General features: G+C 36.7%; 1 protein-coding gene across 1 annotated transcript; it reads left to right on the top strand.

Moving 5' to 3' along the window:
* The first annotated feature begins 3734 nt into the window (after positions 1-3734).
* LOC135072774 (uncharacterized) lies at positions 3735-13144 on the top strand. The gene is made up of 4 exons (XM_063966811.1): positions 3735-4307; positions 11800-11912; positions 12331-12416; positions 12841-13144. The coding sequence occupies exons 2-4, from the start codon at positions 11835-11837 to the stop codon at positions 13142-13144; spliced, it is 468 nt and encodes a 155-aa protein (XP_063822881.1). The 5' UTR covers positions 3735-4307; positions 11800-11834.
* Positions 13145-16741: the final 3597 nt, after the last annotated feature.

Raw genomic sequence — 16741 nt, 5'->3', positions numbered from 1 at the left:
ATAGGCCTTTTCCAGAGCACTTGAACACGTCCGAAGACCGAAAAGTGACCGGTCGTATAAAACCGTTTCATGGATTTGCGTTTTATTATCAAAAAAACATTTGCTAAAACTCATTGTCTTTAACAAATAATAAATCAAATTCATGTTTAAATGCAGTTTATGACATAATTTTTAAATTGTCACTATTAATATTTTTACTGAATAACCTGTAAAAGTTAATTCTACAATTTCTGAACAATCACCTAAAAGTAACCTTTTCATAAGTGTAACCTAAAAGTAACCAATGCAGTTCAAAAGTAACCTAAAAGGTTACAAAAGTAACCTTCTGGCAACACTGAGAAGAAGTGGCGGAAGAAACTCGGTCACCTGTGACAGTTCGTTGCATTGACGGTGGCGCCCCCCTGTCAATGTCACGGGTGGGACAGTTCATTGTAGTTTCTACACTTTCGCTTTATTATCTTTGGCATTGGGGGCGTTTGGCCGAAAATAGAATTTGTTAGAAATTTTTATCAAAACCGAAAACTTTAACATGTTTTCGGCGAGGATACGTTTGCTAACTTCAATAGTGACGTTTTCCCATACATTTTTTTAGCAATGTTAGCATTTACTGCTAAAATGACGCCATTTTTCTTACTAGCGGTAAGAATGCTATTTTCGGCCAAACTCTCCCATTTGAATGTGTTCCGATTTGAATCCAAAGCCATTTTCTTTTAATGTTAAATTATTGACGTTTAAACTTGAAATTCAAGTTGTTTCAATGGAAAACAGTTATTTTAAATTACTTATTTGATCAAACACTACAAAATCGAATCATTTTGTGCGTTAAAAGCCGATAGTTCTGTGAGTTTAAACTTTTGAAGTTAATCAAAACATGGTATTGTAGTTTGTACGTAGTAATCGGACCAAAACGGGGTCTACCACAGATTGTCTACTCACTACTGTCAATAGTGTCAAACGTGCCAAAAAGTTTTTTTGAGGTTGTGTTTATGAACTCTTGTTTTAATTTTATTAATTACTAATATAGTTTCACTGAATAATTACGTGTAAATTCTGATAAAAAATAAAATCACTCAAACAATATTTTTAGTCCATAATTATTGGCACACTGAAACAAAAAAATATTTCGGTGTTTATCAGGTAAGTGAAAACTTTTCAGTCGGTACTTATGATAAATAAAATACACCGTAATACTATTGTAATGTTTCCTAATTTCACACCCCTGCATTTGCATCAATCTTAATGCTAAGTATATTCTTTATTACCTAGTTAATTAATGTGACTAATTCCCCTGAAACAAAATCTAGATTAGATTTAATACTGTTTATGTTTTCGAGACATAATTTATTTGTAATTATTGTTACAAAAATGTACTCAACGTGACACATGGAGTAAACAACACAGAAATCTTACTGAAAGTTAAAAAAACTAAAACATCTAAAATTGTTATCAAGGTAAGAAGAATAAATATTATCACTTGCACTGAAATAACTGCCTAACTTTAATGCCAGCTGTGGTTGCGACTTGCACACTTAATTATCAATTATGGCATATTCATTTTAATCCATTAATTTTACTTTCTTTTTTTTTTTTTTTTTTTTATGTGATAGGAGGCAAACGAGCAGACGGATCACCTGATGGTAAGTGATTACCGTCGCCCATAGACACCCGCAGACCCAGGGGCGTTACAGGTGCGTTGCTGGCCTTTAACACTGCAGTACACGCGCCCCTTTTTTTACACGAATACACGCGCGGCCTACTCTGGTAAGCCAATTTAAAATCACTGTAAATCAGTTTGTAAGCAATTTATGAATAGAATAATTGTGTAAATGATAAAAGTGTTTATTATAGTTATTTTGTAATCAAAGTTTCTTTATATAACTATTTGGGATCAAACGTTATAAACAGATTTAAAAGTTGTAAATTTTTTGGACCAAAATTGTACTCTGAGACCAATGTTAACAAAAAAAAATTGACTGAAAAAATATGATTAGTTTTTTATCTGTCATAGTATTCATGACTTTCTACTGCCTGGTACACGGTGTAAATCCATTTGTTGCAAGTCTTTCATAATTTTTTTGTCGAGTGATTTCGGGCTTTTGAGTAGACCCGCAGTTTTGACGGCAAATTTTAGAAAAGTGCGCAGACTCTAGCGACCCAAGCTTTACTGGCTTACTGACAAATTTAGTAAACGAGGCTTTCCTGGAATGCCATCTCTCTGGCACAAGTTTTCAAAAAGTTATAGCGTAAAATGTTACCCTGGTCTACTATAGTAGTCCGCGCGTGTACTCTAGTGTTAAGATAAAGATACGCTCTCCTCTTGAAAGCTTGCAGGTCGTATCCGTCCGGAAACACCGCAGACGACAGTCCATTCCACAGTTTGGTTGTACGGGGCAGGAAGTTTCTAGAAAAACGTACTGTTGTGGACTGCCAACCATCTAAGTGATGGGGGTGGAAGTGCTGTCGGGTAGATCGGTGGCGAAAAGTGGCGGCAGGAATAAGTCCGGATAATTCTTCGGAGCACTCCCCGTGATACATGCGATAGAAGATGCACAGTGAGGATACATCTCTACGCAGCGCCAAGGGGTCAAGCCGATCCGAAATGTCGTGGCAGTCAACGATTCGAGCTGCTCTCCGTTCAATGCGGTCCAGAGGGAGAAGCTGGTACTGGGGCGCACCTGCCCAAAGATGAGAACAGTATTCCATATGAGGCCGAACCTGCGCCTTGTAAAGTTGCAGACGATGGGCTGGAGTGAAATACCGTCTCGATCTATTGAGCACACCAAGCTTCTTCGAGGCTAATTTAGCCTTACCCTCTAAATGACCACGGAACTGGACTTCGCTCGATATGTCGACACCAAGGATTCCGATATTGGCTGAGGCAGTTAGGGGAGTGCTCTCGAAACAGCGGGATACGACAAACGGCAACTTTTTGGCGGTGAACGCGCAAACTTGTGTCTTTGTAGGGTTAAATTGGACCAAATTGCGTCGACCCCAGTCTGAGACCTCCTTCAAGGAGGTTTCAATTTCGGACACAAGTTTGTTCTTGTTTCGTTCACAAGACAAATTGTTCTACTCGTCTGATAGTCTGCACTTAATTAAAGCCGGCAGCTCCTCAGCACTTGTTAGATATTTGTTCATAGTCATGTAAATAATCCCTTGACTGCGTCTTTGTATTTGTTGATGTTAATTTATTTAGTGTCAACTTTTGATCAAGTTCAATTTTGATTATATGAGGTGGTGTAATAAATAAGCATTATTATACTTGACAATAGTATTCTAATGACTGATATGTAAAATTGAATATTATGGAATAAATAATATTATTACTCAGAATACGGAACAAACCATTATTATGGAATACTAACTATGTAATCCCAGGTCCCCCTAAAATAAATAAATAACAAACAATGAATTTATCTTGTGAAATGATCTCATTTTAACTTCCAAGATTGGAAATTTGCAAAATATCAAAAAATCTGCATAATGTAAATGATGCAGTTATAATTAATTTAAAAAATAGTTTGACTATTTTACTTATTGTGGTTAAATTATTATCAACTAAAAGCTCTTGAATATTGAATTTTTAGATAAATAGAGGAGAAATAGTAATTTTATCTTTAGCTTATAAAAAGATAATATTTTTTATACAAATAATATGTTTTATGCATTTCTATAATAATACTTATTATCATAATTATGTTTGAGACTATATCTGTCATTGGTCATAACTTGCAAGTATGCAACTCAAGTATCACATTTTTATTACCAATTTAGTTTCATACCCTACTTCAATCAATGAAACGTAATTGCGTTTTCGTTTTTTTCATGTCTGAAATGAGTTTCGAATCAACAAATAGGCATGCAAAATCACACAAGTGTGAAAAATATGCTCAGAATCGGGCGAAGCTGGGGCGAGTCGTTAGCATTGTAAAATCTGGTTCGTTTCTAATTGGCGATGTCGTAATACAGAATATGAGACTCTCGCACATTGAAGATAACATTGTCATACGGTCAGAATTATCTGTAGTCTCCTTACTATCCAATAAATAACAAAACGACCGCGATGATAAGGTTTCCCGGCTCAGTGGCCAGTGGCCAGTGGCCGGCGGAGCGCGCGTCGCGGGAGCGTGGGAGCGCGTGTGCATCTGTCAATGAACGTGGGACTAGCAGCGACAGCAGCCAGTGTCAAGACTGTGTTGCCCCCCAGTGGGACTAAGTGGCTTCCATAATTCCATTGCATCTACGTCTTCATACCCATTCGCGCCACTAAGCTTCTACTCACGTTTCCGCCACTATACTATAGATAGGTAATGATTATTTGCTCTGTAACGTAATAGAAGGGTTCACGAGCAGACCATACCCTTGGGGAATTAATTCTGCAAAACTTAGTAGCTTGAAGTAATCATATTCTTCATTTCAGTTACTCTTCTTGACCTAAAGTAAACAAAGGGTACCTAGATATTTGGGATACCGTTATTATCTAAGCGAAATATCCGCCGAATAATCCGCCCCGTAAATATTTCGTAAAGTATTAGTGTAGTAGTTTCATAACTGAAAAGACGACTGACTGCTTGACTTTCACGGAATTTGTGTTTATTTGTGCCGATGCCGACTACTCATGCGAGTGGCACCTCATACGGTTACTGTTTATTACCAATAACAAGCCACTTTCGATTGCAATCTTCAGCTGTGCATTACTTAAGTATTCATAATAGTCACATTCTGCGCCAAGTCATTTTATTTCCCTAGCTAGACTAGCTGAAGATTAAACTCAACATGATGAAAATGTTGTTTTCTTTTTCAATAAAGCAAGCACTTACACGACTTGTGCAAATTACTTTGAAAACGGTAAGTATTACTAAATACAGCTAATTTTGTAAATGTGTAGGCCCCAGGTTCGAATACTGATATCATTAACTAAGAAAATCTAAGTGTTCTGAAGAAATTGGAACGCGTTATTCCCATCCATTGGTTTCACTCGTACTTAGTATTTATGAAGTGATTCCAAACTTCGATCGAAACTTCGAAACCGTGAAGTTAAGGCTTGGTATTTCTGCTAAAGTAGGTATTTCGCGCTGTCAAAATCTGCGCGCGCAATACTTCGCCGAAGACAGCGCGCCAAAGAGCTCTCGCGGCTACACAGTATAGAAATACGCAGTTGGTTAGGTTAGGTTGACTTCCTTCCGTTCAAGCATCACACTCACAGCACTTTCTAATAAGTACAAATCATATCCAAGTGATACAAATTAAAACAACTTTCAAAAATTTTGGGAATATATTTTAGAATCGAATAAATATAGAATATAACTGCCAAAGTAAACACGGTTCAAAGAGGCGTGGCGTCACCCGACCTTCCGGAAGTTCCGCGCCGGCTAAAAGAATTTCAAGATTACGTCACCCGACCTATCGGTAGATCCTCGGGAGCTTGAGCGATTGGAAAAACATTTTATGATCAGTTACTCGTAGTAGCGATTAATTAGAGCTTGGATAATAAATTATTTATAGTTGTTGCAATTCACGAAACTTTGCGAAATGGTTTATTACATTAATCAGTACACGCATCAATTTTGTTCAGTCTTTTTGTTTATTAATAAATAAAAATATCATACTAAAATTGCATACATATTTGTTTGTATTGGTCTGGGTGTTTTCTTTCCATAATTTATGTATAACGTATGTACGGGGCTCTGTATCGAAAATAACTATGAGCAATGAGCATCACACACGGTTTTTAAATGTTGCGAAATTTTTATAAATGTTGTGCTTTAGAGAGTCGAGAGTATAGCAGATAATTAGTCCATCGTGAGCAGAAATTTGTCCACTAATATCAAAATTCGTTCAAATTATAGTTTTAAAGTTATTAGGAAAAAACAGATTTTGCTGGGGTAACGTTTCAAACATTACCCTGGCAAATTTTTTTTTTTGAAAGTCGTTCTATCCCGGAACCAAATACATGGATAGATAGCTCTTGTTGCGTAGTAATTTGTGCACGAATAGCAAAATTTGTTCGTGTTCCGGTTCTCAAGTTATTTAGAATTTTGCTGGGGTAATGTTTTGTGATGTCCCAAATCTCGTAAATGGCTCAACGCAGAAATTTGATTTGAATGATAAACACCAGTGTAATTAAAAGATTTCGAAAATCAGATAAAACGGATTTGTGAGTAAACCAGTACTCTTACAATCGAATAAAAAGGTGTAGCATGTACCCCTGGTACACCTTTATAACCACAGTAAATATAAATGATGTGGCTTTGCGCAAAAGAGAGATTTCAAGAAATATAATCTATTTTAACAGTCTTACTTTCGTGGCCGAATACGCGATTCCCTTAAAACAAGGGAACATGGCATACAATGGACAAATTAAAATGTTCCTTGAATAAGCTATCCTGTTAATTTCAGCTTTATATTACGACTTATAAGAAAGTTATCAAACTGCAAAAAAATATCAGGAATTCTTCTATAAGCCGACCAAATTATAAAGGTTACAAAAAAGCGACCGTTCCATACATAAGGCTTGCCATCTTAAATGAACGGTAGGTATAATATCGAGGTTTCGTCAGTACAGTTGCGAACAAAGGTGTTTGTGTAGTGTAGTTGAGTTGAGAGGTCAGATTATTGAAATAATAAAACGAACATTTTATTTTTTAAATACTATTTAAAAATAATTTACATTACAGATAACAATGAGAGGATGACATTGCAAGGTGGTGCCAGTCCAGTCTTAAATCCGTTGATATATGCTGCATCTGCCATGTTTTTGGCTAAAAGATTCTTCTATCTTGTAGCTTAGACTTTTATTACAGACCTTAGACAGTATTTTTGGAAAACTTTTACGCATGGTGGAGGAAGGGACGCTCTAGAGACTCAAGTCTAGAAGGAGTCACATGAACTCCAAGTTTTAAATCCGTTGACATCTGCTGCATCTGCCATCTTTTTGGCTAGAAGATTCTTCTATCTTGCAGCTTAGACCTTTAGCTACAGACCTTAGACAGTATTTTTGAAACATTCTTACGCATGGTGGAGGAAGGGACGCTCTAGACACTCAAGTCTACAAGGAGTCACATCAACTCCAGTTTTAAATCCGTTGACATCTGCTGCATCTGCCATCTTTTTGGCTAGAAGATTCTTCTATCTTGCAGCTTAGACCTTTAGCTACAGACCTTAGACAGTATTTTTGAAACATTCTTACGCATGGTGGAGGAAGGGACGCTCTAGACACTCAAGTCTACAAGGAGTCACATCAACTCCAGTTTTAAATCCGTTGACATCTGCTGCATCTGCCATCTTTTTGGTTAGAAGATTCTTCCATCTTGCAGCGTAGACCTTTAACTACAGACTTTAGACAGTATTTTTGGAACATTCTTACGCATGGTGGAGGAAGGGACGCTCTAGACACTCAAGTCTACAAGGAGTCACATCAACTCCAGTTTTAAATCCGTTGACATCTGCTGCATCTGCCATCTTTTTGGTTAGAAGATTCTTCTATCTTGCAGCTTAGACCTTTAGCTACAGACCTTAGACAGTATTTTTGAAACATTTTTACGCATGGTGGAGGAAGGGACGCTCTAGAGACTCAAGTCTACAAGGAGTCATATGAACTCCAGTTTTAAATCCGTTGACATCTGCTGCATCTGCCATCTTTTTGGCTAGAAGATTCTTCTATCTTACAGCTTAGACCTTTAGCTACAGACCTTAGACAGCATTTTTTATTATTTATTTGTGTCAGTCAGTGTGCTCTTCTAAAGAGTGTAAGACGATTGTATGTAGGTACTATTAAAATGTAATTTTAACTCATTGGTTTTGTCTCATATTTGAGGAATGTACTATGTATCATGAGTAGAGTCTTCGTTTAAAAGGATGCGAACGATTTAAATTTCAATAGGTAGACAAAATTGATAATTCTTAATTATCAAAAATTTAAGCTCTCTCCAGTAACACTGATATTATTATACTGTGACTCATCAAAGTCATCATTGTCAAAAATATTGACAAATCGCGAACTGTCACGGCCAAAAAACTGACACGCGTCCGTCCTCCGTAAGCGCCACCGCGCGACTGATTGAGATTGTCCAAGCCGTCATGGACGATTTTTTCCACATTTTTTAACATAGTAACTAAATAAGACGCAATATAAAAATTTCATCCGTTAAAAGCCCTCAAGTTATTTCTGAACTTTAGTTTAGTAAAAGATTTAGAATCTCAAATCGCTTATTTTAAAAATAAAACCATAAATAGAAAACGAATAGAGGTAACTTTGGGAATTTATTCTATCGAGTCAACTTCATCAAATCGTGTTTCCATCCGTTAATAGCCCTAGAAAATATCCTCAACTATGCCCAATAAAAATCTTAGCCTTTAATTTTACTGTTTAGTACCTCAAAAATGAAAAATGAAAACCTCATTTTCGCCATTTTCTCTGCTACCCGGCCTTAAGTCATGTACAACGTATCCGGCATTCGAAGAAAATAATTGATGGTCCTCATACACGAATGTTGAGGTATTGAATAATCGATCCCAAGTAGCAACAGATTATCTTCATAAGGCATTGAAGATATCTTGAAGACTAGTAGCCTAATTCCAGCCGTTGTCTTGGCCAAGACAATAGTCGCACTCAAGAAATCTTGAAGTTATGCCCCAAGACAATGGTAAGCAAAAAAGGGCACAATCCTTTGGAAATCACTGAGACAGAGTTAAGACAACGCTTAAGGCAGACTTAAACCCTAATTAAGAGTGTAGTTTTAAGAATTTCTAAACAAGTACTATAATATAACTTGTAGTATGACTGTAGACAAGGAAATAGAGTTGAAGATATCTTGAATACTTATTTAAGAGTAATAATTATTTTTACAGCTAAGGTTTATTTAACTTCATGAAGAACTATGTAAGACACTTTTTATTAAAGAGGAACTTTAATTTAGTAAACATTGTGATCTTTAACACTAAATCAACTTTAGATAAAGGTTAATGAAAATGGCGATTAAATTATTTTAATAACTAATTTATATTATGTCTAGAATAGACCGTGAATGTCATTTTTGCATACCTAGGAAATATAAAACGCATTGTGGTTTCTCGTGTAAAATCAATGGATAATGTTATAAAACAGGAGGGCCTTGAAAAAAACCTAATAAGATAAATAAAATATTATGAAATTGTATTGTATAAAGAAAACTTTGAGGTTATAAAATAAGATTTTATTTTATGCAAACGTTCCTAGACATTTATGCAACTAGAAAAAGTGTAACAAACACGTACTTCAATTTAAATGTCCTCTTGTTATGATATTATTGGTTAATTTCTGATTTATTTTTTGTTACACATAGCTCATAATGGCGGTAATTCTAATTTGTCTTAATGTAGCAAGAGTATAGAAGATTTTGAATTTGTAAGTTTAGTGAAGAAAGAGTTGAGTCAAGTTATACTTTACATAGTATTAGTTTAGAGACATTAGATTTAGCTTACACTTAAAATTCACTTGATGAAGTATTACTTAAGTGCCTATGGTATCAAGTAGATCTTTAGTTTTATTTAGTTAAAACTATATAGTTTTCATTCTGTCTCAGTCTTGCTAAATTATTGGTCCTGCTATACATTAAAGAACAATTCATTTACTAACTAATTTATTAATTACGTCATGATTTCTTCCTCGGATTGTCCGTGTGGAAGTCGAAAATGGTTCTAATAGGATTTTAATTGGTTTTTACGTTTTTAGTTTTGTTATAACATATAGGGCGGGTAAATTGCACCACCCGCATATTTCGTAAAGTATTCTTTGAACTTTGTAATTGCGACACTCAGAGATAAGCAATTAAATTTATTGAATATCGGCCATATGATTTTTGCCGTATTAATGAACACATGACGTATTTTATTGTGAAAAGTTTTTATTTAATTGTTTTTATGGAATTTTAACAATTTGTGATTTTGTTAAATTCAATCACACAGTGTTTCTAATTTATTAAATGAGAAGATTGAGAAGCGTAAATAAGTGTGGATTACAATTAATAGAAATATTTTTCGGTAGTTATTATGTTAAGATTTTTTTAAAGGTAGGCCTACTAATAATATCATGTTGTACCCAACTTTACCATACAATTTCGAAAATATTTTGGACAATATTTTAGTAAATCATGTTTTGAGTTTACTTATCTATACTTATAATAAATCTGTAGAGAGGTCAATTCTGTACATGGAATATATTTTCAAAATAACTATTAGTGATCGATACTGATGCCAAAAATGCAATCAGTAAAATTTTTGTCTGTCTGTCTGTCTGTCCATCTGTATGTCCCTTATAGAAACAAAAACTACTCGACGGATTTTAACGAAACTTGGTACAATTATTCTTCATACTCCTGCGCAGGTTATAGTATACTTAGGAATTCCCACGGGTACGGGAATTAGCGGGAAAATCCTTTTGTACGAAAAATCTAAACCGCTTAACTTAAGTTAGACGCTTGAAATTTGGCATGCAGGTATCTTAGTAAACTTAACGCTTAGTTACAACAGGATATTGCAAAATTCCCGCGGGAACTGCAATTAGCGGGAAAATCCTTTTGTATGAAAAATCTAAACCGCTTAAGGTAGACGCTTGAAATTTGGCATGCAGGTATCTTAGTAAACTTAAAGCTTAGTTACAACAGGATATTGCAAAATTCTCACGGTAACGGGAGTGAGCGGGAAAAAACATTTGTATGAAAAAATCTAAACCGCGTAAGATAGATGAAGGGGGTAAAACGGGATCCACGCGTACGAAGTCGCGGGCGGTCGCGGTAATAGCATAATTTAGTTTGCGGGCGACCGCACGCATTTTGTATCAAAAATTAATACAATAAGCTGCGCACGCAGGTGCATTACCTTGAATTAATAGGCGTGCGTGATCCTGTTTTATCGAAATCGTCCCGTTAAGAGTATTTTTTCTCAAAATGTAGGTAATTCTAGTCAAAAAGTAATTAACTTAATCTTCAGAAAACTATTTCTAAGACAATGGTCTTTAAAAAGTCCTAAGTAAATCTACGAATACTTTATTTACTTTGCAACACTTAAATAATACTTTATCTATACTATTTAGTATTAAGTGAGCATACAAAAAATCTTAATTTAGTAAAATAAGTTTTTTTTAACTTAAGCTAAGAATAACTTAAGACCAAATTATCTAAAGAATACTTAACTTGGTTTTGGGTATTCTTAATTTGCTTAAGTAGCGCTCGATGAAGAATATAAAATCTTAAAGAAAAAAATCTCTATTCTAAGTTAATTTGGTTTTAGCTTAAGTGTAAATTTAGATAGGGTTAAGACAAGTAAGATTTAGCCATTAATACCAATTGCTACTTGGGGATGATAATAATACTGAAGCTGTCAAGCTGCCGTATTTACTGTGCGATAAGTGCTGTATTGACAAAAGTGAGCATTTATCGTATTTACGCACTTGTGTATTATCTACCAGTTTACTCGATAACGTGCTTAGAAAACCTACAGATTAGGATTATACACTTGCACTCGTACAGGGGGTTTGCACAAGGCCTAACAGAAATTTATTTTATATTTAAGGGTACACTTTTAGTGCCTATTCATGAAATTTGATGCGCAGGTCATGAATGAAAACGCGCTGTGCGCGCGATGTTTTATCAATCAATAAAATATGTGGATTCAATTTACACTAATATATGCAGTAAAGCAATCTATAGCAATCAGCCAACGTGCGTTCATGAACTCGCGTCGACTGCGCCTGAAACTATGGTGTGCAAGGGCCCTTGCTCAAATCATATACATATAATTGTAACTGATTAATATTCCTAGTTGTCAAACGCTGACCGGACGAAAGCAGAGCAGCCATGGCGGCTGAGGAGGAGCCCGATGCGCTCAAGATTTACTGGGAGCACTTCTTCAAGTCTGAAACCGGTACATACGAGGTGAGCTTACACATACTCCTTATTTATTTGCATAAATGTACAAGCGTCTATTCCGCTTTGACAAGAATTACGAATATAAAATCTTTACCTCAGTGAAAAGAAAAGTCATTTCAATCACTCTTGTATGTTTTATTTTTATTAAATACACTTATTAGAAAAATAAACCGCAAATTACAATACTATCGTTCAGGCTCATCTGGATAGTGGATGATAGTCCATACAACGCATGTCATCCTATTGCCTTGAAATAAAATTATTGACTGCAACTGCGGCGTACCATCCTCGGGCGGATGTCGTTTATTGATGCAAATTACTTCTCAATTTAGAAACCGGTGTATTTTCGACCTATTATGTCACAATAGTAATTTTAAATGACTCCTTCTTAAGGTTTCAAGGTTAAACGAGTCCTAATTTTCAGAAATCAACGTGGCTAGATTTATTTCTGGCCGAATTCTTGCTACGAGTCAACGATGGCGCTAATCCCAAAGAGTTAATAAAATTTTGGTGAGTTATTTTTTTTATTTTAACTCTTCTTATTTTTATTTACTATTTTATTTCAAACTAGCTGGTCGGGCGAAATTCATACCGCCCAATCAATAAATGTGTGATGTGTGTCAATTACAGAAAATACTCGTAGCATTAATTTAACCATTTTGTTTTAATTTTTTTACTTAATATTTTCCGATATTTTAATAGTTATTCTGCTATTCAAGACAAAAAGGAATCCAACAAATCAGAAATCGTTAAAATCGACTTATGCCCATCCCCCGTTTTCACCATCAATGCCTAATTTTTCCCTATGGTAACAAATATCAGGAATATTGTTGTCATAGGGGTCGCTTAAAAATTACGGATTGATGGTGAAAACGGGCATTAGTCATTGTTGAGTTATGTAGGTGTAACAAACACGACACTATGCTCCTGGCAGCCCCGTGAGCGGCGTGGTGACGCTGGTGGGCTGCGAGCTGCTGTGCGGGCTGCACCGCGTGACGTCATCCATCACCGCGCACTTCCCCGCGCCGCTGCCGCCGCCCCCGCCGCCGCCGCCGCCGCCGCTGGGGGCAGAAGCCGGCGGCCTGCTGGATTCTACAGGTACTCATCAGCTCAGTGACACAGCCAGATTGCCGCGGGGTATTTTGGATAAAAATACGCCATGTGACCACGTGAACATAGCTTCTATATTTTGGTTTGATAACATGCTCATAAAGGTATCAGGAAGGCGTTGGTTGTAGCCGTTGTAGGCCGCTAGTAACCGGTCTATATGGAAATCATTGGAGGAGGATTCGGCAGTGGAGGTTGTAACTGAAATGATGATGATAAATATGCTGCTTTCCAGCACGTTTTTCACTTTTGCTACCTTATGTCGCTGCACATAATTTCCACTAGGGTAAACCGACAGTCATTGGACGCTGCCAGTCATTGGACAAAACAACCCTTGAATTTTCTTAAAATTAATATTCCTTAAAAAAACGCCCTTTTTAGTAGGGAATTTAGTGCAATGATTTGTATGGAGACCCCTCCACTTTGGTATAGAAGGCTCATTTTTGCAACAGTGGTTCTTTGGGTCCTCCTGAGTGGATTTCCGTCGGTAGACATCGGGAGCCCCCCCTGTGGTAGCAGGGGGAGGGGGGGCAAGTTTTCTTCCGCCGCGCTTCACTTTAAGGCCCATATCTTCAAAACTATGGGTATTAGGGCAAGTGTGGTATCATTTTCGGATAATTAAAGGATGGCGAATTCATTTCTAGAACAAACTTTTTGCCTTTTCATACAAAAAAATAGAAATATTGAGTAAAATTCACAAAAACCAAAAAGTATTTTTTTAAATAAACGTCGTTTACTTTTAAACCACTGGAGATAATCTAATAAAAAAAATATGACCTGAAAGCTACATTTATCAGGATTATAAACATATAACATTGTATGGTACTTTTTTCGCAAAAAGTGGGTGAAAAAATTTTTTTCTTCAGAACACAGCGGGCGAATTTTATTGCGCATCGGAAAAAAATATTTATTTTATCCATGAATTCATACTATTTGGTTCATAAGCAAGCAAGGATTATTATTTTAGAATTTATTTAGAGTTGCTGGCACATCAATCTACCATAATTTGTATTTTTTCGTCAATTGATTTTGAACTCTATGTGTGAGACATAGGGTTGAAAATAGCTTAAATACATTTTAATATTGAAAATATCATAAGAAGAAAGCACTAAATAAAGAACTTTAATTTGTCTAAACGTCTTAATGATTATTATTATTTTAATAATTAACACTTATTTCTACATACTATTGTCCCAGTGATTTAACGGAAAGGTAAGTGTGAGGAAAATGAGGTTTAACAATCATAGTACGGGAGATATTTTTAGCACAAAGGTTACGGGTGTGACCGTTTTAGTTGTTTTTTTCAGACAGCACCAGTTTCTGCACTACTTCTTGCACTTACATCTCACCATTTCCAGGCAAGCCGCGGCAGCTACGGGCAAACCGGTCCATGTAGGCTCCATCTTGCTATCGACTCTGGTCCACCCCCAACCAGTCGGGTAAAGGGAAGACTCGAGTCGGTTGCTTGCACCTGATCCTATACGCGAATCCCTTGATATACTGCCAGTAGCCAAGGCTGATACAAAGCTGCTGCTGCTGTCTGGGTTCTCTTATGTAGGGCCTAAGCTAAGCTAGGTCTAAGCGTAGTCCACAGCGACCCATTAGGATCCATATGCTCCATTTTTTTATTCCCTATCATCCAAAAAAATCCTATCCATTAGGTGAATTAAGCGTCTGAGTGAAAGCCTTCTAAGCCTTCTGATGCCGGTTATGCTGACCCGAGCAGACCCATTCTTACAGTATTGATTCATGGTCCCCACATGTATTCCACATGCTCGAAAGCTGTCTTCTGTTGTTAGGCCCATTTTGTGGGACATGTGGTTCGTTCGCGTACCAGTAATTTCTTGGGCTTAGGTACCTTTTATTTCCGCTTAATGAGTTTTCTCCATGACCCTGTGTTTCCCTTTAGAAATGATTTGGAGAGGCTTATCTTATATCGTTGGAGATTTCCCATTCAGCACTGTGCTTCTTGGAATATGGCCATGAGGTATGCCGTTAGATAAAGGTAAGTATCAGTTCTGACCCAATAGGTATCGCATCTGACCCTAGTTTCGCTAGACTGTCGGCTCTCCCATTGCATTTGATCAGTGTATGTCCAGGTATCCCACATCAGTGACACTTTTATGCCTTCCGAGTTTGTTCATCTTTAAGATTGCATCTAGAATAATTCTAGACTCAACCTTCACTGAGGCGATGGCTTTTTGTTTGAGTGCTGCCTGGCTGTGAATCAGGATGTAAATGTTGCGTTTTTTACACCCCTGTTCTTTAGTGCACACATATTATAGCGTAGAATTCAGCTTGAAACACTGTAGCAAACCTCTTTAAGCGTTCACTATGTTCGAAGTGTTTACAGTAGACGCCCGTTCCCGTTCCCAAGGCCATCTTTGCAGTGGCGATGTAAGTCCTAAGGCACCCCCTGGTAACCCCCAGTTGTTGTTTGTATTGGACTGGGTGTTTTCTATGTATAATAAGTATGTATTTACAAAAAAAAAAGTATTTAAGTATATTTATATCCGTTGTCTAGTACCCATAGTACAAGCTTTGCTTAGTTTGGGACTAGAAGGGCAGTGTAAAATGTCTAAGGATATTTAAATATTTAAATTTAAAAACATAGACCGCAGACTTGCTATGCAGATGCGCCAGTGAGTACTAATCTGTGCGACATGTGTCACCCTCTGATGCTTGGCACCCGGGGCAGCCCGCCCCCCCCCCCCCTACGCCGCTACTGCATCTTTGAGCTGTCTGTAAACCAGATTAGGCTGTTTTGTTGGGATTTTGGTCCTCTTTTCTAGTCGTCCCTTGTTCAAGATCTATCCACTTACTTATTAGATCAATCCAAGGGGTTCGCGTATAGGATTAGTTGCAAGCAACCGACTCAGTCTTCCCTTTACCCGACTGGTTGGGGGTGGACCAGAGCCGATAGCAAGATGGAGCCTACATGGACCGGTTTGCCCGTAGCTGCCGAGGCTTGCCTGGAAATGGTGAGATGTAAGTGCAAGAAGTAGTGCAGAAGCTGGTGCTGTCTGAAAAAAACAACTAAAACGGTCACAGCCGTAACCTTTGTGCTAAAAATATCTCCCGTACTATGATTGTGAAACCTCATTTTCCTCACACTTACCTTTCCGTTAAATCACTGGTACAATAGTATATAGTATGTAGAAATAAAAGTGTTAATTAAAATAATAATAATCATTAAGACGTTTAGACAAATTAAAGTTCTTTATTTAGTGCTTTCTTCTTATGATATTTTCAATATTAAAATGTATTTAAGCTATTTTCAACCCTATGTCTCACACATAGAGTTCAAAATCAATTGACGAAAAAATACAAATTATGGTAGACTAGCTTTCCGCCCGCGGCTTCGCCCGCGTGGAATTTTGTCTGTCACAGAAAAACTTTATCGCGCGCGTCCCTGTTTCAAAAACCGGGATAAAAACTATCCTATGTTCTTTCCCGGGACTCAAACTATCTCTATGCCAAATTTCATCAAAATCGGTTGCGAGGTTTAATTCAAATTCAAATTCAAATTCAAATTCTTTATTTGCTTATAAATAGGGTAAATACATAAGTGGTGAATGGTATTTTATAAAAGTGCAGTCCTATTTAGCCAATGTCAGTTAGCATGCAAATTATAGATTAGGTAAATGTAGATTGGTATTACATGTATATTATTATTATTAAATGTCGATTGATGTTACATACTATTAAATGTCGATTGGTATTACATA

This window comes from Ostrinia nubilalis, chromosome 6, assembly GCF_963855985.1.
Source record: "Ostrinia nubilalis chromosome 6, ilOstNubi1.1, whole genome shotgun sequence".
Classification (NCBI taxonomy): domain Eukaryota; kingdom Metazoa; phylum Arthropoda; class Insecta; order Lepidoptera; family Crambidae; genus Ostrinia; species Ostrinia nubilalis.
This window is presented reverse-complemented; position numbering and strand designations above follow the sequence as displayed.